At 47.7% G+C, this 21,113-nt stretch overlaps 2 protein-coding genes across 7 annotated transcripts in view; both read left to right on the top strand.

The window, feature by feature from the left end:
* Positions 1–9,161, top strand: part of IL17RE (interleukin 17 receptor E) — a 51,675-nt gene extending 42,514 nt beyond the window's left edge. For 4 of the 5 annotated variants that reach the window (XM_083491825.1, XM_083491824.1, XM_083491827.1 and 1 more), the window contains 4 exons: positions 480–548; positions 1,750–1,801; positions 3,604–3,714; positions 7,188–9,161. In XM_083491825.1, coding sequence (XP_083347951.1) covers positions 480–548; positions 1,750–1,801; positions 3,604–3,714; positions 7,188–7,891 — 936 coding nt within the window. In that variant the 3' untranslated portion in view covers positions 7,892–9,161. The remainder of the gene's footprint in view (positions 1–479; positions 549–1,749; positions 1,802–3,603; positions 3,715–7,187) is intronic. The other variant, XR_014522953.1, reaches the window with a different exon arrangement.
* Positions 9,162–19,561: 10,400 nt separating this feature from the next.
* The window catches only part of IL17RC (interleukin 17 receptor C), a 42,059-nt gene continuing 40,507 nt past the window's right edge, over positions 19,562–21,113 (top strand). The window contains exon 1 of one of the 2 annotated variants that reach the window (XM_083491732.1): positions 19,562–20,141. In XM_083491732.1, the coding sequence (XP_083347858.1) occupies positions 20,001–20,141 (141 nt within the window). In that variant the 5' untranslated portion in view covers positions 19,562–20,000. The remainder of the gene's footprint in view (positions 20,142–21,113) is intronic. The other variant, XM_083491733.1, reaches the window with a different exon arrangement.

The raw sequence follows: 21,113 nt of genomic DNA, 5'->3' as shown, positions 1-21,113 counted from the left end.
AGGACTGGGCCTCATGTCCTACTCACCTGTCAGGGAACTGACATCGGAGCTAGAGGTGGAGGGAAGGCTCTCAAATGATGCTGGAGAAGGGCCCAGCAGGGGGAGAGGCGGCTCACCAGCTGGGGAAGCAAATCAGCGCAACACCAGGGATAAAGGGGGGCAGATGGGGGAATCGGCGAGAGGGCTCCAGGACTCTTCACCGGACACCAGCGGGGAGAGCACGGGTCCTCCGCTACCCAGGCCCTCCCTGCGCAGAAGACTTCCGCGCAGAGAGAGTAGGAGGAGACTGGGTGTCAAACAACTTTTATGTTGGAAAAGATTTAAGAAACGCCCACTGACGGATTCTGCTAGCGACTGAGGCAGCCACGAAGTGAAGGGCTGTCCAGACTGAAAGGTTTAGCAAGGCAACAAAGCCTGGAGAGGCGTCAACTTACGCACGAGCAACCCCATACCCATTACATCACCCTTATGTTTTGCAGCTGGAGAGATCAAGCCTGGGAGACCTGGACCTCATCCTTCCTTGGCGGGCATTGACAAGCTGTGTGCTGGTAAGGACCAACCTAAGCCCCACCCCACCCTGTATTGGAATATGCAGTGGTACCTTGGGTTACAGACACTTCAGGTTACAGACTCCGCTAACCCAAAAATAGTACCTTGGGTTAAGAACTTTGCTTCAGGATGAGAACAGAAATCATGCTCCGGCGGCGCGGCAGCAGGAAGCCCCATTAGCTAAAGTGGTGCTTCGGGTTAAGAACAGTTTCAGGTTAAGAACGGACCTCCAGAACGAATTAAGTACGTAACCAGAGGTACCACTGTACATTGTATTGTATCCACCACTAGTCCTGCCCAGAGGAGTCACCTTGGAGTTAACAGGCATACCGTATTTTTTGCTCTGTAAGACTCACTTTTTCCCTCCTAAAAAGTAAGGGGAAATGTGTGTGCGTCTTATGGAGCGAATACAGGCTGCACAGCTATCCCAGAAGCCAGAACAGCAAGAGGGATCCCTGCTTTCACTGCACAGAGATCCCTCTTGCTGTTCTGGCTTCTGAGATTCAGAATATTTTTTTTGTTGTTTTCCTCCTATGAAAACTAGAAAACAAACTAGGTGCGTCTTATGGTCTGGTGCATCTTATAGAGCGAAAAATACGGTGATTAGCTTAAGTTAATTAACTCCAGTGGGCCTAGTTTGAGTCTTCTTCTTCTTTGGTGATCACTTGTAGCCGAGTAAGATTGTCTTCCATAAACACGGTTTTAACAGTGAGTCCGCAAGTGACTGTGGGGGCCAATTCTGGATCCACACGTCCTTCCACATTGGGGACAGGTGGAAGTTGATCACGGTGAGGGTTTGCCAACCATGCCTTCCTCTTAGCACGTTTCTCCCTTGCTTCCTGAGTTCGAGCATCTTCAAAGCCCATGACATCTTTGGTAAAGGCTGATCTCCAATTGGTGCACTCGCAGGCTAGTGTTTATACTACATTTTTAAAAGATTTGCCTTGGGACAGTCTTTAAACCTCTTTTGTTGACTTTGAGTAGAACCTTGCTTGGTAGAGAACAGTTTCAGCAGTAGGTGGGGCTCGATTCTGGAGACCTGCACCACTGGCCGCCCGCTTGACAGCTGCAAAACGTGCGAGCTGCTGAATTGAAATTGAAATACTTTATTGTCACTTGTACAACTTGTATACAGTGCGGTCTTGTGTCACTAAAACCAGTTTCAAGCGTTCTGCCTTCTCTCTCCTTCTGGTTTGTCAGGTCTGGCGTTCTGATGTGCGCTTCGCTGGCAAACAGCTTCTGTGCCCAGATGGTAAGTTGCCATCCTGTGTTGGGTTGGGAGTGGGAGGGATTTAAGGAACAGCACCTTGCCCCATTGTGGGGAGTGGCTGCATGTGTCATCCCTTGCGTGAGGTTGCCTGCTTGTTTTTGCTGGGTCCCAGCCATGGGCGTAGCCATGATTTTTGTTAGGAGGGGCAGAACCTCAGTTAGCTATGTACTTTTATTGATTGGGGGGGGGAGCAGCTGCCCCTCCCTGCCTGCACCCCCTCCCTTGGCTACGCCCATGGCCCCAGCTAAATGTGGAACAGTGAAAAGTCTTCTTGGAAAGAGCATTGAGTCAGACCTAGATGTTCTAAATCTTGTAGTACACGGAGGCGGGTTGTAGTGCACGTACCACTTGTTCTTTGGTGCAGGCAGGGATGGGGAACCTGTTTCGTCAGCCAGCGAATGGGCAAAATATCAGAACATAGAATCAAAGAGTTGGAAGGGACACCAAGGGTCATCTAGTCCAACCCCCTGCAATGCAGGAATCTCAAATGAAGCATCCATGACAGATGACCATCCAACCTCTGCTTAAAAACCTCCAAGGAAGGAGAGTCCTCAATGAAGACTCTCCATTGAAGGACGGAGTCCTCAAGGCGTGTTGCTGCAGTGCTAAGGCTCCCTAGTAGGGTTAGTCATAAGAGGATTAGTAGCACATAGATACCATGGAGAGAAGGGACGGTGAAATATACTCGGAGTCGAGAGTGGATTTCATGCTCTTTATTCAGCTCATAGTGGTGAGGAGGAATGGCAGTTCCCCCAGAATGTCTGCTTTATATACTTTATTTACACAATGGACCCCATGTGATTGACTAATTCCGGGATTCTCCTGTAGGCCAATCAGGTTGCGGATTCACTTCCATCTGGAGCTGGATTGGGTAGCTCCTGTGGACCAATCAGACTGCTGCATTCTAGACCCTATTGTTCTAGGACCAATCAGACTGTTGCATTCTGAATCCTATTGTTCTAGGACCAATCAGACTGCTGCCTTTTGGATCCTATTCAACTCAGTACATAACAGACGGCATCAAAACTTTATATTTTAGGATGGGCAAGTGGGTCCTGCAACAAAAGGTTGCAGTAGGGAGGGCTCCCATTCAGGTTGATACTGTTATTATTTATGGCACTCCAAGCAAAAGGACCCAAAAAGAAAGCTTGGTTGAAAAGAAAAAAAGGGGTTGCCTGGTGCCTACATGTAGTCAGTGATGGTGTCAGGCAGTGCCTCCCTAGGGAGAGCATTCCCTAAGTGCGGAGCCACCACTGAAAAGGCCCATTCTCACGTTGCCACCCTCCACACCTGTCTTGGAGAGTGCACAACACGAAGAAGGACCTCTGATGATGAATGCGGGATCTGGGTTGGTTCATGTGGGGTTCCCGTCAGTCCTGCTATCTTCCACAATACTCCATTCTGCCCCGACCCTGCAAGAGGCATTCATCATTTTGTGGCCACTGAGCATGTTCAGTCCTCATTGGTCTGTTTTGGTTCTCTTTGACACACACACAGAGAGAGAGGGAGAGTCCCTAGATTTATGTATTTATTTTAAAGTGCTCCCGCATACCTTGAGGTTTCCCCCGAGACTGGCGTTACCTCCCCCGCTTGTGCATGAATGGATGGTGCAAATTTTGGCTCCATGAATATCCACACTCAGAGAATGAGTTTTGGATGGAAAGAGAATGAGTGTTTTGGATGGAAAGAGAAACAACGTACACAGATCCCTGAGCAGATGGAAAGGTAGTGCAGGTTGCTGTTAATTTGTGTTAATTTCTCACCTCTTTTTTCCCCCCTACTAGTGACTCACAGGCACTGGGGTCTGCTGGCCTTTGGAGTGAGTCTAGGACTAGTGTTGCTGCTGGTCGCAGCCGTTCTGCTAATTCGCTGTGTTCTGCGCAGGCTTCATAGAGGTAAGAAGCATAGGAGAGATGAGAAGAACTGTCACTGTGTGTTTGTGAAAGGGCGGGAAATGTCTTTGAAATAATAATAATAATGATGATGATTTATTTATTTATTTATACCCCACCCATCTGGCTGGGTTTCCCCAAAAGAATACAGTGGTATCTTGGTTTGGAACCGCTTTGGATTACAACCACGTCAAACCCGGAAGTGCGTGTCCCTTTTTTTGGATTACAACCCATTTTTGGGGGGAGGCCCCATTGGCGAAAGCACACCTTGGTTTTGATTTACAACTGGACCTCCGGAACAGATTATGGTTATAAACCAAGGTATTAAAACACGATAAAAGATTAGTCCTTAAAAACTTCCCTAAACAAGGCCTCCTTCAGATGTCTTCTGAAAGTCAGATAGTTACTTATTTCCTTGACATCTGATGGGAGGGCGTTTCCACAGGGTGGGCACCACTACCAGGAAGGCTCTCTGCCTGGTTCCCTGTCACCTCACTTCTCACAGTGAGGGAACCTCCACAAGGCCCTCGGCACTGGACCTCAGTGTCTGGGCTGAACGATGGGGGTGGAGACACTCCTTCAGGTATACTGGGCCGAGGCCGTTTAGGGCTTTAAGGGTCAGCACCAACACTTTGAACTGTGCCCAGAAACATACTGGGAGCCAATGTAGGTCTTTCAAGACTGGTGTTATATGGCCTCGCAGGCCACTCCCGAAAGGCGACACACTCTAGTAATTCAGTCCTGTGCGGTTAGATAGTTGTCAGAGCAGCAGCATCCTCTGTATTTCATCACATAGAGCAGAGGTTGCCTGCAAATATTTTTGTGGGACTGCAACTCCCACCCACACATTGGCCATGCTTGCTGGGGTTTCTGGGAGTTGTAGTCCAAAAACTCCCTCTGAGATAGGGGCAAATTTAGGAATTGCCCTAAATTATAGTCATTCTTATTGTTTAACACCGTAAGTATACATAATGATTCATAAAGCAACATAAGAGAAACCTGAATGTTTTTCAGAAAAGATTGGTTGAGAATGACAAAAACAATTCTTACCATGTGGTGGCATTTGTGTATAAAAATGTTAGTCCATCTACTCTTATGCAGAAGGTCACTTTTTTCCTTGCCTGGAAATGTGTGTAGGGTCAATGTGAAAAAATATGGCAGGACAAAGTTATTAATTCATTTCAATTATTTCTATACTGCCTTTCACTCCACAGAGTGCCCAAACAGTTTACAACCAAGAAGCAATGGCAGTATACCAAGAAGTCCGAAAAAATACCCTCAAAAACATATGAGTGAAATATTAACATCAGTTACAGTAATTAGGGTGCTAAAAACTGGCATTAATGGCCAAGGAATGCCTGGGCAAAGAGGTATGTTTTCAAAGCATGCCAGAAGCATCCAATATTGGTGCTTGCCCAATCTCGATTGGGGAGGTGCCACCACAGAGAAGGCTCTTTTCTGTACCAACATAAAGCAAATATGCAGTTAAAAGCCTTCTCTATTAATGGCTCATTCTCAGCATCCAGCTTTTATTTTCACTTCTGCTCTAGTCAGGAGCTTATCATTGCCAGAGCCTCCATTTGCTCTCCATTGAAGTACAGTGGTACCTCTGAATGCGAACGGGATCCGTTCCAGAGCCCCGTTCGTATCCTGAAGCGAATGTAAGACGCGTCTGTGAGTGCGCGGGTTGCGTTTTGCCGCTTCCGCACATGCACGTGAAGTCATTTTGACCATCTGCGCATGCTCGAGCAGCGAAACCTGGAAGTAACGGGCTCCGTTTTGCTGCTTCCACACATGCACGTGACGTCATTTTGACCATCTGCGCATGCGTGAGTGGCAAAACCTGGAAGTAACGGGCTCCGTTTTGCCGCTTCCGCACATGCACGTGACGTCATTTTGACCATCTGCGCATGCGTGAGTGGCAAAACCTGGAAGTAACGGGCTCCGTTTTGCCGCTTCCGCACATGCACGTGACGTCATTTTGACCATCTGCGCATGCGTGAGTGGCAAAACCTGGAAGTAACGGGCTCCGTTTTCCGCTTCTGCACATGCACGTGACGTCATTTTGACCATCTGCGCATGCGTGAGTGGCAAAACCTGGAAGTAACGGGCTCCGTTTTCCGCTTCTGCACATGCACGTGACGTCATTTTGACCATCTGCGCATGCATGAGTGGCAAAACCTGGAAGTAACGGGCTCCGTTTTCCGCTTCTGCACATGCACGTGACGTCATTTTGACCATCTGCGCATGCACGAGTGGCAAAACCTGGAAGTAACGGGCTCCGTTTTCCGCTTCCGCACATGCACGTGACGTCATTTTGACCATCTGCGCATGCACGAGTGGCAAAACCTGGAAGTAACGGGCTCCGTTTTCCGCTTCTGCACATGCACGTGACGTCATTTTGACCATCTGCGCATGCACGAGTGGCAAAACCTGGAAGTAACGGGCTCCGTTTTCCGCTTCTGCACATGCACGTGACGTCATTTTGACCATCTGCGCGGGCGGCGAAACCTGGAAGTAATGCGCTCCGTTACTTCAGGGTCGCCGTGGAGAGCAACCCGAAAATATTTATCCTGAAGCATATTTATCCCAAGATAAGACTGTATTATGATTTCATGGTGCAACTGGGAGCAGACTGCATTCTGAGCAGGACCCTTGTCTCAGCTAAAGCAGGATGATGGAAACAGAATAAACACCAGGCATTATCATTCCCATGATCTGCTGGGAAGGGATATTTCATAGTCGCTGGTGGTTTGTGCTGCTACATCCAGTCTCATTTGGCGATCCGTTGGTTGGCAAGGCTCCATTTAGGAGGAACCTAAGACCTTTATTATTTATGATTTAATTTAATTTTAATCTCCTGTTGGAAGCCGCCCAGAGTGGCTGGGGAAACCCAGCCAGATGGGTGGGGTGTAATAAATTATTATTATTATTATTATTATTATTATTATTATTATTATTATATTGGATTCATGCCACACCCTTCCTCCCCAAGGAGCCCGTGGTGGCAAAGAGATAAGACAACTTTACGAATAAAGTAAAAACATTCCAAAGCAGTCAAAAGCGTTTTAAAAACAATTGTGACTCAACTAAAAAGTCGTAAATGGAATCACAGAATCATAGAGTTGGAAGGGGCCCCGAGGGTCATCTAGTCCAACCCCATTTGGCGTGTAGGAATCAAAACCAAAGCAATCCATGACAGGTGGCCACCCAACCTCTGCTTAAAATATTCTAAAATCAATTAAAACCCTGTTTCTATCCAATGATCTTGAAGGTTGGCCAGGAGCAGTATCCTTCAGCCACCGCAAGAACGCTTTCAAATTCCTCCTGAAAAATTAATGTTGACGGAGAGAGGTTGCACCTCACTAGGGAGGGCATTCCACAGCTGGGGAGCCACCACTCAGAAGTCCCTGTCAAGGGTCAGCACCTTCTTATGAGAAGCATTCCTGATTCCGCTTTCTCCCTTCTCTCCCCAGACGCACCGGGCAAGCGCCATTCTCGCCCCATCCTGCTGATCTATTCCCCTGACTCGGAGGAGCACAAGCAGTTGGTGTGTGCTTTTGCGGCGCTGCTGCGCTCGGCCCTGGGCTGCCCCGTGCTCTTGGACCTCTGGGAGCTGGCCCACGTGGGGCGGCTGGGCATCTTGCCCTGGGTGTATGCCCAGCGAGAACAAGTCAGCCGGGAGCAGGGCCAGGTCCTGCTACTGTGGAGCGTCGGCAGCGCCCGCGCCTACGGGCTGTGGCAAGGGAAGGCCTCCAGGCGCGGCGGCGTGAAGGCACCGGAGCCCCACGACCTGTTTGGGGCGGCCATGGCCTGCTTGAAAGGCGAACTGCAGGGGGCGCCCGGGGCCGTGCGAGGAAAGGGCGACTGGGTCATCGCCTACTTCAGCAAACTGTGCGGCCGGCGCAACATCCCCCGGGCCTTGCACTTCCTTCCTCGATACCGCCTGCCTCAGGAACTGCCAGGTCTGGTCAGGGTGCTTCAGGGCCCTTCCAGCTCAACCCCAAGATGGCTCCGCGCCAGCGCTAAGGCCCTGGTGTGCCGCCTGCTCAAGGCCGAGAGGAAGAAAGCCGTGCGGAGCCAGAGGCATCAGCCTTGGAGGTCAGCCACGGAGAAGTTTGCGAGCTCCCTGGTCCCTTTCGCTCCTCATCCCAAACTGCGCAGGCCGAGCTGCGCTTGAGGAGAGACGCGCATCCCGGTGGAGAACGTGTGGGGTTTTGAAGTGGGGCTCTCCCTCCATTTCAGAACCTGGGAAGCCAGGTGTTTGCAGCCTGCTAGGTCTGCGGATGGGACACAGGTGGCGCTGTGGGTTAAACCCCTGAGCCTAGGGCTTGCCAATCAGAAGGTCGGCGGTTCGAATCCCCGCAACGGGGTGAGCTCCCGTTGCTCGGTCCCTGCTCCTGCCAACCTAGCAGTTCAAAAGCACGTCAAAGTGCAAGTAGATAAATAGGTACCGCTCCGGTGGGAAGGTAAATGGCGTTTCCGTGCACTGATCTGGTTCGCCAGAAGCGGCTTAGTCATGCTGGCCTCATGACCCGGAAGCTGTACGCCGGCTCCCTCGGCCAGTAAAGCGAGATGAGCGCCGCAACCCCAGAGTCGGCCACGACTGGACCTAATGGTCAGGGGTCCCTTTACCTTTACCTTTTTAGCTCTGCGGATGCGAAAAGGAAGGTCCAAACTCAGTGTCCTAAGCTAAAGGAGAGGCTGCTCTGCTTGCTAAGGAAGTCCGGGGCCTTTTGAGTCCCAACGCCACGAAAAAGAGCGGCCAAACTCGGCCGAGTTGGAAGCTGCTCCACCGGCTAGGCCTCGTCTTGCACAGCGGTTTTGGAAATGGTTGCCGTGGAAATGATAGTGCGGTGCAAGTTAATGCCGGTCACGGCACAGGAAAGGTCAGGAGGCCGCTGTGTGGCGTTGGCGCCAGAGGAGGGGCAGTGCAATATTGGAGCTGTGTCTTGCCATGTGTAATTTATGTGATGCTGCAATCACCCCAAAAGAGGTGCTCTGGAGGACAGTCATATCGGCCCTACTGCAACTGAATTGGCTAACAGGAAACCTTAAACTGCTCACCGGCAGGCCATTTCAGGGCTGTAGAACTAACCGGCCCCCTCCACTCTTTGCATTTTCTGCTTTCCTTTTAAAAGCGGGTTTCTCTAGCAATTTAACTTGTGAATATATGAGGGGAAATATGGAGGCAGCATTCTGCCCAACGGTAAGCTATTAAGGAATATACAGTTAAATAACTACAAATCTATCAAGCTGTTCTGGTCACCAGCCTGCCTCTTGTTCAAATAAGTACAAAGCAAGCATGTCACTTAAGGATTACGTTGAGGGAACACTTTTTTTGTTTTGTTGTGTGTTTGTCGAATGCGTTGGGGGGTGTCTTTTATATGAGTCCTTATGTTCTTGTTTTTTCTGTTTGGAATACGATAATAAAAATTACTTTAAAAACGCGCACGCATCTTTGATGTATAGATCATTTCCGTGCTTGGGGTGTACATGCAATACCATTCAACCTTGAAAAGGCAGGTCGAGACTTGTCCTGTTGCAATGCACACATAACTTGGTTATGTATTACAGAACTTGAGGTGCTTCTAGACGTGAGCTTATTAAGCTTGCAGACGTGTCACTGAAGTATCACAAGCAAGTCTTCACAATGAACATTAAATTATAGCTTTTGATGGTGATACCAGCCACGGCCAGGGGGTGGGGCAGGGTGTTAGCACCTGTTTTCAATTGACAGGGAAATGTATGTGCTTGCTTTCTGAATTATTGGCATCTCCTCTAAGCCCTTGAAGGTGTAGATTGCAGATGTAAACAGAATAAGATATATGGTTTCTATGTGACACACACTTGGCAGTGCTGCCCATAGCTCAAAGGACCTTTGTTTGCCGCTGGTGACTGAGGGTGTGGTGGCACCAGGCGCCAGTCTGTCCTGATGCCTCTCTTGATTTTGGCCAAACAGAAGCACACAGGTGGGAAAGAATAACCTTTTAAACCAAGCTATCTCCCCTCTAATACAGAGGTTGCGAAATGAGGGCCCTCCAGATGTTTGCTGAACTACAACTCCCATCAGCCTCTGGCAGAATGGGATGATGGGAGTTGTAGTCCATTGGCCTCTGGAGAGCCAGAAGTTTTCCACCCCTTCTGTAGTATAAATGTGAACCATGGGCCCAGGGTGTCAGTGGGCCCCTTGATTTCTTTCTCAAGCCACACTCACCCCTCCTGCTTGGCCTCACTCTTTCGAAGTACAGTGGTACCTTGGTTTACAACCATAATCCGTTCCGGAGGTCCGGTTGTAAACCAAAACAGGTTGTAACCCAAGGCGTGCTTTCGCCAAGGGGGCCTCCCCCCCCAAAATGGGTTGTAATAATTTAAAATCCAAAAAAGGGACAAAAAAAGTTTGATGTGGTTGTAATCCAAAACGGTTGTAATCCAAAATGGTTGCAAATCAAGGTACCACTGCAAAATGGATCTCAAGTCATCTTGCCAAAAAGAAAACAATATGAAATGTCGAACTTTCGAAATGATGCTTGTCATTTCCTCGTTATTCAGTAGATACTCCACTCCCATGCATCTAAAAATAACCCTTGTGTCTCTCTGCTGTTCTGTCACTTTACACTTCCTTCTTTGGAGAGAACATTTTTGTACAGGCAAAGTATGAAAATAAAAGTTTGTTTCTTTGTTTAGGAGTATTTATACTCCTATCCTGGTGAACTACCCAGTGATCTTCGGGTGAAGGGCTGTATAAAAAATTTAATTAAGCAATAAATAAATTATACCCTGCCTACTGACCAAAGTCCTCAAGGCAGTTTAGAATATAGTAAGTACGCATCTTGCACACATTTAACTTGTGTGCATTCAGCTTTTGTGGCAAAAAAGAGAGAGGGAAAATGACATTCCTACTCACCATAGATAGATAGATAGATAGATAGATAGATAGATAGATAGATAGATAGATATGTGGTTTTGGCTTTAGCCGCGATCCCTGGAACATAACCCCCACATAAATTACAGGTGTGAAAAAAGGAAAAGGAAAAGGACCCCTGGACGGTTAAGTCCAGTCAAAGGCGACTGGGGTACAGCGCTCATCTTGCTGTTCAGGCCGAAGGAGCTAGCGTTTGTCCACAGACAGCTTTTCAGGTCATGTGGCCACTGGCGGAGGAAAGGGGGGTAGGGAGCGCACTGCCCCCAGCAGCACGATTCCAGTGGGGTTCCATCAAGGCTGCCCTCCCGCTCACGCTGGGCGCCCTGCCCCTGCGGGTGGCACGCCATGCCCCCAGGACACACTTCAGCTCCGCCCCCACCTGCTCTCCCCCCCCCCCCCGGTGCTGGAGCATGAAGCTCTGCCACTGTGGCCAGCATGACTAAACCACTTACGGCACAATGGAACACTGTGTTGGAAGCCAGGGCGCACGGAAACACCGTTTACCTTCCCGTCACAGCAGTATCTATTTATCTGCTTGCACTGGTGTGCTTTCAAACTGCTAGGTTGGCAGGAGCTGGGACAGAGCAATGGGAGCTCACCCCATCACGGGGATTCGAACCACCAACCTTCCGATCTGCAAGTCCAAGAGGCTCACTGGTTTAGACCACAGCGCCACCCGCATCCCTTGTATTCTGGGGTGTACTGTACATATAAAACACAATAAAGTAATAACAGAGGTAGATACAGGTTTAGACCACAGTGCCACCCACATCCCTTGTATTCCGGGTGTACCATACATATAAAACACAATAAGGTAGATACAGAAGTTGCCACAGCAGGACAAAGGTATATATGAGAACCCCCTCCCCTTGTTCTCCAATGTTCCAACAAATGCCGTTCTGTGGCTGAATCTCATGGATATTGAAGCAGCCCCATATTAGTCCCCCACAGACCAGGACATCCTCCCTGGGTGGCTGCTGCTGGTGTCTCCCACAGCCCTGGTGGCAGATATTTGAAAAAACAACATCCACAACGTAAAAAGACCTATCTACTGCCACATCCTGTTCCCACAGGGGGCCAATCGGATCTAATGGGAAACTTGCACTCAGGCGCCAAGTGCAACTGTGCTCTTTGCCTGGTGATTCCCACTGGTGATAAACAGAGGCATTTTGCTTCCAATGGTGGAGCATAGCCATTCTGGCTTGTAGCCTCTGAAAGCCTTTTTTCTTTAACAAAACAGGATCCTGTATCATTTCAAACCACAAACGCATGTATAAAATGTACACACGCATATGAGCTGAATACGGCACAGGTTCTTAAGAGACTACAATTTTATATCTAGAATTATTCATGCTCCACCTGCCTGCTATGTAAATGAAGGCATATGCAAAACCAATTGGTTTTTCCACGAAGGAAGATGCATAAAACTGTGATCCTAACCACGTCTTCTCACAAGCAAGTCATGTTGAATTCAGTGGCACTGATCCCAGGTAAATGGGATGAGGATTTCAGCTTAAACGGGGGGGGGGGGGGTTGGAGAATGTTGCAAAGCAAGCCTTGCATTATAGCTGTTTCTGTAAAGTATATGTATAAATATATTTATATATTATAATGATATAATATAATATAATTAATATAATATAATATAATATAATATAATATAATATAATATAATATAATATACTGCATAAATGCCTCCTTAGCACGAAGAACATTGTAGATGAAAGAAAATATAGTGTGTATTGGGACATGTGATCTTGCTGCGGATCTTTCCCCCAACCCCAATGTTTTCAAACACGAAATGCTCTGGTCGTAATACAGTGGTACCTCAGGTTACAGACGCTTCAGGTTACAGACTCCACTAACCCAGAAATAGTACCTCATGTTAAGAACTTTGCTTCAGGATGAGAACAGAAATCGCGTGGTGGCAGCAGGAGGCCCCATTAGCTAAAGTGGTACCTCAGGTTAAGAACAGATTCAGGTTGAGAACGGACCTCCAGAACGAATTAAGTTCTTAACTATACAGTGATACCTCGGGTTAAGAATTTAGGCTACAGCAAAGTTACATTGCAGAATATAGTTAGTGAGGGGTAAGTTATTGCACCCTCCAGTGGCATGTTCTCAGAGATTGCCTGCTTCTAGGTAGCCGCAGTCACACTGGGGCTGTTAACAGCATAAAAGGTAAAGGTACCCCTGACCATTAGGTCCAGTCGCGGACGACTCTGGGGTTGCGCGCTCATCTCGCTTTCAGGCCGAGTAAGCCGGTGTTTGGCCGCAGAGAGCTTCCGGGTCATGTGGCCAGCATGACTAAGCCGCTTCTGGCGAACCAGAGCAGCGCACGGAAACGCCATTTACCTTCACGCCAGAGTGGTACCTATTTATCTACTTGCACTTTGACATACTTTTGAACTGCTAGGTTGACAGGAGCAGGGACCAAGCAATGGGAGCTCCCCCCATTGCAGGGATTCGAATCACCGACCTTCTGATCCGCAAGTCCTAGGCTCTGTGGTTTAACCCACAGCACCACCCGTGTCTCTTCAAATAAAGGTCTTAGGTTCCTGCTAGGTGGGCAGGAGCTGGGACAGAGCAACGGGAGCTTACCCCGTCATGTGGATTCGAGCCACTGACCTTCCGATCAGCAAGCCCTATGCTCAGTGGTTTAGACCACAGCGCCACCTGCGTCCCACTGTTAGCAGCATAGAGTCCCCTAAAACACAGGGTCCAGGCTGTCACACTGATTGGCGAACCCTCAAAAGATCTACTGGTGAGGTTGTGCTGGAGCCAGGATGGGACCTGTTGGAACTCCTGGGCCCTCAGCCAGGGCCCCACCTGACCCACTGCTGGAGCCAGCCCTGGAAACTGGTTTTAAATTAAACTCCTTAATAAGTGTGGCTTAATCAATAGTCTGATGTGGATGATGCCCAGAGCAGATGGCTCATAGGGCTATCATACAGGCCGACTCTTTCTTCCTCCTCCAGCATGTTGTGGTCACATTCAATGTTTGGATTTATGCTGTCGATTTATTGCCGCTGTTTAATTAGGGTGAATAGCACACACCGCATGCTAAGAACAGCTTTATTGTTTGAAAAACGGGCGAATGTTTATCTTGAACCTCCTAGTGACCTTGTGCGATAAGTCATAACGAACCCAATTTTACGAATGATTAACCCGGACTAAAATAAGCAGGCTAGCCAGCATTGCTGAGTGACTCTGCAGACTGCCGATATGAAGCCATATGTCTTGCAATCAAATCCACTCATAGCTGCCAACGTTTCCCTTTTTTTAAGGGAAATTCCCTTATTCCGAATAGGATTCCTCGCAAGAAAAGGGAAAAGTTGACAGCTATGAATCCACTGTCCACTGAACTAAACTAGTTCTTAGAGCCATTGGGATCAACGGTTCTGGACAGAGCAATACAAACTACAGGACGCTGCTGGGGGCATGTCTGCCGATGATCCACAAGTGCAAAACACAGTGCATCCAAGCTCTGTCTGGTTGAAGATGGGTTTGCAGAAACCCCCAAAGCACCTACACTTTGGAACTCCCTGCCTATTGATACCAGGCAGCTGCCATCCCTGTATTCCTTTTGGGTCCTGCCTGGAACATTTTCAGTTAGGCAAGACACAAAAGATGTGACATGCATTTTATTTATTTTTTTTAGCTGGTTTTTAAAGTCTTTTATACTATTCCAAATACCTGTTTTTAAAAAGGACAGTGATTGTAGGGTTTTATATTATTGTAAACCACTTAAGAGGCTGTTGGCTTTTTCAGAAATCAAGTTTTGCTAAATACATACGTGAATACTGGAGTGCTGGGACTTTTCGCAGCACCTCGTCAATGTTGTGACTGTCAAAATGCCAGCTTGTACTCCCCTGCCCCCAGTTAATCCGGGTTTTTCATTAACATGGAAAACCCAGTAAACAGAAAGCAACCCATTATGCACTCAAAGTCACCACTGGTATGAAAGCTCATTAGCACATTTATTTGGGCTAGGGTTGCCAGACATCCGGGAATTCCCGGACATGTCCTCTTTTGGGGGTCCGACATGCCCACCCAGGGGGAATTTTACATTTTAAAGCAAATGTCCTGGATTTGGGTTTTTTATTATTTTAGTTTAGTGCGCGGGTAGCTCTGATTCAAGCTCTGCTGTGGAGGACTCTGGCTCTGCGGCTGCAAAGGGGCTATCAGGTGATTGCTTTTGTTATAGGAATTCTAAGGTCTTAAAAATAGAATAAATGTTGGTAATTGCAGAAGGTAAACACACATACATAAGTACATAAACCACATGTCTAGGAGTCTTGGATGACCACAAACTTGACATGAGCCAACAGTGTGACACGGCAGCTAAAAAAGCCAATGCAATTCTGGGCTGCATCAATAGGAGTATAGCATCTAGATCAAGGGAAGTAATAGTGCCACTGTATTCTGCTCTGGTCAGACCTCACCTGGAGTACTGTGTCCAGTTCTGGGCACCACAGTTCAAGAAGGACACTGACAAACTGGAACGTGTCCAGAGGAGGGCAAACAAAATGGTCAAAGGCCTGGAAACGATGCCTTATGAGGAACGGCTAAGGGAGCTGGGCATGTTTAGCCTGGAGAAGAGGAGGTTAAGGGGTGATATGATAGCCATGTTCAAATATATAAAAGGATGTCACATAGAGGAGGGAGAAAGGTTGTTTTCTGCTGCTCCAGACAAGCGGACACGGAGCAATGGATCCAAACTACAAGAAAGAAGATTCCACCTAAACATTAGGAAGAACTTCCTGACAGTAAGAGCTGTTTGACAGTGGAATTTGCTGCCCAGGAGTGTGGTGGAGTCTCCTACTTTGGAGGTCTTTAAGCAGAGGCTTGACAACCATATGTCAGGAGTGCTCTGATGGTGTTTCCTGCTTGGCAGGGGGTTGGACTCGATGGCCCTTGTGGTCTCTTCCAACTCTATGATTCTATGATTCTATGTCTGAAATAGTACAGGAGAGCAATCCCAAAGCCATCTTGACTCTCCCAATGACCTCAAATATTCCTCTGCAGTAAGAGAGGCAAATGGGGAAAGCCTTCCTATGGTCTTTTTGCTTGCAAATCCTGCCTTAAGGCAATATTTGTGTATGAACAGGGTGACCTGGATTCAGGAACTAAAGTATTAACCATCACAAAAGAATGGCCAGGCTGCCCAGGTAATGCAAACAGCGACCATCATCAGGTATCCTGGCAGGCAAGATTTCTGCTGAAGAGCGCCTCCTTCTGTGATGTATGACTTTTTAGGGGGTGGTCTTGGGCGGTGGTGGGCACTTTCAAAAGTCTATACAGTGGTACCTCGGGTTACATACGCTTCAGGTTACAGACTCTGCTAACCCAGAAAAAGTGCTTCAGGTGAAGAACTTTGCTTCAGGATGAGAACAGAAATCGTGCTCCGGTGGCGCAGCAGCAGCAGGAGGCCCCATTAGCTAAAGTGGTGCTTCAGGTTAAGAACAGTTTCAGGTTAAGTACAGACCTTTGGAACGAATTAAGTACTTAACCCGAGGTACCACTGTATAAGAGCTTGCACATCATTGTTCTGGATTCCTCTCCTCCCTCCCTGCGTGGGCGGAGTGGGGGACCCTGTTGCAACAGGTAATAAATATCAGGCTTACTAGCCGCTTTGCTTCTCAATATTCTCTGGTTGGCCTCTGTCATTTTCTCCTACCGATAGGGAACCCGCTTAAGGGCTCTTGGATACCCCATAAGGGAAAAGGAGCAGTTTTTTTCTTATAACAATCTGTTGGTGTATGAGTATGAGTATGAGTGAAGTGAAACATGGGTTGTAGCTGAAGAGCGAAAGGATTTCAGTGCTTGTATACACACTGGAAGTGGACACCTATTCTGACTGAGAACATGTCAGGACATGTGAGTGTCTCCGAACCGTGAACAGGTCAAAGTGTGTTCGTGTCTGTGTGTAAGTCTTGTTCTATCTTCGTTGCATTTTTTGGGAAACTTTAATGGGCTCATTAAGGCACCAACATCCAGCCTGATGCTGCTTGAAAGAGAGGAAATTGGGGTATGTTAGATATCTTTGTTTCCCTAGGAGTGAGTAAGTTTTGTACTTAAGGATTAAAAATGTTAATAAAACGAATAAAACGTTTCTCCCCCGTGTTTAAATTGGCCTTAAAGGGAACATTTGGTGGCTGTGTATCCTAAATGTGTAGTTTAAATGCAAGCTTGCTTCAAAATCTTTGTGTGAGGGAGACATGCCGGGCCTGATCCACCCAAAAACATGGCAGATATTGAGAAAAGCGGGAGAGGTGAGGTGTGCTGATGTTTGTTGTTTGAAAGAGGCTGTAAAAAGGACATTCTTTCTTCAAACAGAAACAGGAAAATGTGTGTGTATACTTACTCTTGTATCTTGGAAAAGAGATTGGGCTCCCCTTCTCTACAGTAAAAGGGGGCAGGGGGAGGGGAAAAGGAGATTTGTAACTTTGAAAATGCTTTGCATGAAACTTGGAGTTTGTAAACTCCATCAAAAGGGAGACACTACTTAATCTCAGTCTCTTTTACTCTGGTTAGCCTCTTGGTATATTAATTTTTCCTTCTGCAAATAGCCTAGTTTGAGCCCAAAATCCTCTTACAAGCCAAGATGCAGCGTCGGCTTTCATTTAGCCGAGTGCCTGGCATGCTCTGGTCCATGGGGCCACGAAGAGTCAGACATGACTAAACGACTAAGAAACAACAACAGCAACAACAGGTCTCCTTAGAGAGTAAAAGGTATTTTGAGGAATCCTAGGAAATGTTTTGACTATGGGGAAAATTAGTGTCCCTTCTAGAAAAGAAAAGAAAAATGTTAAAAGGTAGAGCTTCCATGTGCAGTAATTGTCTATCTGAGTTTGTGCCTTGACAAGAATTTGTTTGGCTAAATAGGTCATTGGAAGACTGATGTCTCCATAGGATTAACCCAGACCCTCAGGCTTCCCTTTTAAAATGTTTTTTTTTCCACCTCTGAATTTTTCTTCCCCCCATCTTCTTACTTCTGTAACTCCCAAGTAAGCTTCCTTTAATGAGGAAACTGCAAGGTGGGGGGCCACTTTCCTGTGTGTTGCTATTTTAACTCCCATTCTTTATACCAGGCTTTCTATTCCTATGTCAATTCGGGAAATTGTTCACTTTTATCTTCCTTTTAAATTGCTTCTCTAGAAAACTTGGCCCAACCTGGGTATTTTATTTGCTACAAGCACCCCTTTAGTCTCAGGAAGTAAATGATAACAGGGATGCTATACTGCAGTTGATTTCACTGGTTCATGGATGCATTTATTTTTCTAACTGGAATTAGTTTTCTAACCCAAACGGGAGGCTGAAATATGGATTAAAATGTCAGCAGCAGAAATCTTGGATTCCAGTATGGCAACTACACATGTACTTCTTGGCAGATTGGCAACACTGCGGGGGTGAAGTCAAACCACTGGAGAATCACTGTGCCTGCTGTGGCTGTAGAGACCAGTAACCTGTAACTGCTGCCTCCAGAATATTTTTTGTTACCGTATTTTTCGCTCTATAAGACGCACCCGGCCATAAGACGCACCTAGTTTTAGAGGAGGAGAACAGGGGGGGAAATATTCTCTCCCTCTCTGCTCAGCGCCTCTCCAGCAAAGCGGGAGGAGAAATGGAAGGGGCTCCGTTTCCCCTCCCGCTTCGCTGAAGGGGCGCTGCGCAGAGAGGGAAAGCTGCGCAGCACCTCTCCAGCGAAGCGTAGTGAAGCCAGGAGAGCAAGAGGGATTGGTGCGCACCGATCCCTCTTGCTCTTCTGGCTTCAGCGAAAGCTGCGCACCCTGCATTCGCTTCATAAGACGCACACATATTTCCCCTTACTTTTTAGGAGGGGAAAAGTGCGACTTATAGAGCGAAAAATACGGTACATTAGCAGCACTGAAGTGACCTCTCTAGGGAGCAAGTTTTGGCTGTGTTTTCCTGGGTTGCCCAGACAACAAGACCCCACTCTTGGCCTCGCTGATGTGGTCCAAAGGAAAGCAGAGCAATACATTTGGCTCCTTAGCTTTTCCTTCACCCAAAGATATCCCACAAGGCAGCAGAGGTTTAGGACCAGAGTTTTCCTTCTCTTAGATGGGCTACCTTCTCAGGTTGACAAGCTCCATCTGCCCCTCACTTCCCTCTACAGCAAGTGCAGAATCTGCCTTCTTGACCATTGGAACCAGGCTTGGCCTTGTCTGCTCAATCTGCTACAACCTGTCTTTGCAGGTTTCAGAGCCAGTGTGGTGTAGTGGTTAAGAGCGGTAGACTCGTAATCTGGTGAACCAGGTTCGATTCCCCGCTCCTCCACATGCAGCTGCTGGGTGACCTTGGGCTGGTCACACTTCTCTGAAGTCTCTCAGCCCCACTCACCTCACAGAGTGTTGTGGGGGAGGAAGGGAAAGGAGAATGTTAGCCGCTTTGAGACTCCTTAGGGTAGTGATAAAGCGGGATATCAAATCCAAACTCTTCTTCTTCCTCTTCTTTGCATGCAGAGGAAGCCCCTAACTCACTGAGGGTTCGAGATCCATAGCATACATAGTACGCTGGCAAAATGCAAGCCAGCAAAATGACATGCCCTTCTAAAAAATAAAATAAAAAATTAGGTATCTGAAGAAGTGTGCATGCACACGAAAGCTTACACCCAGAACAAACTTAGTTGGTCTCTTAAGGTGCTACTGGAGAATTCTTTAATTTTTAAAATTTATTCCGTCTGCGTCAGATCAACACGGCTACCTACCTGATTCTAAAAATTAAGTTAGACCCAACAAGTTCCTTTGCCAGCTTTGATGGAAAACCTCTGCTAAAAAAATTTAACAAATCAGGTTTGCTGTGATGCCATTCAGGAAATCTGACAGCTCTGAACTTGGCTATGAATACTTGTTCCTGCATTTAATCCTTGTACCCTTTGGGGCTTCTCTTAAACTAGGTTGCTGGCGCTGTGCCCAGGCTAGCCTGTCCTTCGCCCTCGCTTCCAGTTTCTGCAACGCCCTCTCCACCTTTACTCCCCTTTGACGCAATTTCTCTGGTAGTAGCAAAAAGGGAGTGAGATTGACTAAGCTGGGCCCTGTCAAACGAGTTGCCGTGAAGATTGTGGCGCGTCAGTTTCTTGGATCCTCAAGTCTTCTTTCAGATAGGAAACCTTTCCCGATCTTTCATCTTGGATCTTTTGCCCTGGCGTAGGACCTGTTTGCCGGCACCTGCGCCAGCTCGTTAGACATAAAACGCTGGAAAGAAACCAGCTCCCAGGAGGTGGAAACGAGGAAATATTTATCAAGCTGCGTGCCAACTGTGCTATTCAGGCACGATCTAATTCGTGGTGTGCAAAGGCAGATTCTGCGATGAAAGGAGCAGCGCCGTCGTCATCCCCACAATGACTTGTGGGGTAGAGCCAATGTTTGGCTCACGACGGATGGCGGAGATGTGGCTTTGGGTCCTGCCACTCGTCCTAGTGTGCCTGCCTTCTGCCTGCCTTCAGCCTGCAAATATTCTGGAGTCTGTCCACTGCTCTCAGGTAGGTACAAACCTTCTGAAAAATTGGGGTCAGGGAGGGAAGGTCAGGGAACGGAGTATCCAGAAGAAGGGCTGGCTGGCTGGCTGGCTGGCATCATTGACAGGGCCATGCCACACACCACACAAAGTGCTTGGAAGTTCAACTTATTCTAAATGAGCTATCGTGGTTGTTCAAATGGGGGAAGTGGTTTCGTTTGTGGCACAGGCTGTATTCCCAGAGAAGGCATGCGTGTCCAAACCTCTTCGAAGAAAGGGTCTTGAGTAAGACTACACTCACAGGCGGTTTACTTCCACCTCTCTCATACCGCTCAACCGTCCTGATCTAAGTGGGACATCCTGGAATTCTAGAAGCCATTCCCTGCTTCTGACTGGATCCTAGAACATCCCAATTCTTTTGGTCCCAGCGCTCTGGCTTTTGGCTCTTGTGCGCTGGCACAAATCAGCTGGTTCCCTCGAAAGCAAAATAACGAGAGTCCCAATTTGGAGCGTTTTTCATAGCTGTCAACTTTCTCCCTTTTTTAAGGGAAATTCCCTTATTCCGAATAGGATTCCTCGCAAGAAAAGGGAAAAGTTGACAGCTATGGCATTTTTCCGCCTCAGGTCCCAAGCCAAGCTGCCATGATTCCCACCGCCGCCACCCTCTATAGTTCTCTCAGCTGTAACAAAATCCCACAACCTTTTTTAAATGGGGGGGGGGGTCCTTAAAAAAAACATGCCTGGTTTCAAATTTAAGCTGGGGTTGTGTACACACCATATATTTATAGCACACACCACAAGAATCCTGGGAACTGTAGTTTGTTAAGGATGCCTGGAATTGTGAGCAGTCAGCTACAGTTCCCAGGATTCTGTGTATGCAGTCCCTGTTAATATTGAGCTCTTTGCATCCTGAACATCCTGGATGGGCCTTGGGGAGAGGGACAAGTCTCTCCATCTCCCCTGCACTGCCTTTGACAATTTCAGCTCTGAGGCTTCC

Source organism: Podarcis liolepis, assembly GCF_965112155.1.
Source record: "Podarcis liolepis genome assembly, chromosome: 2".
NCBI classification, from domain to species: domain Eukaryota; kingdom Metazoa; phylum Chordata; class Lepidosauria; order Squamata; family Lacertidae; genus Podarcis; species Podarcis liolepis.
The sequence above is the reverse complement of the archived record's forward strand: the minus strand, read 5'-3'. Positions and strand labels throughout refer to the sequence as shown.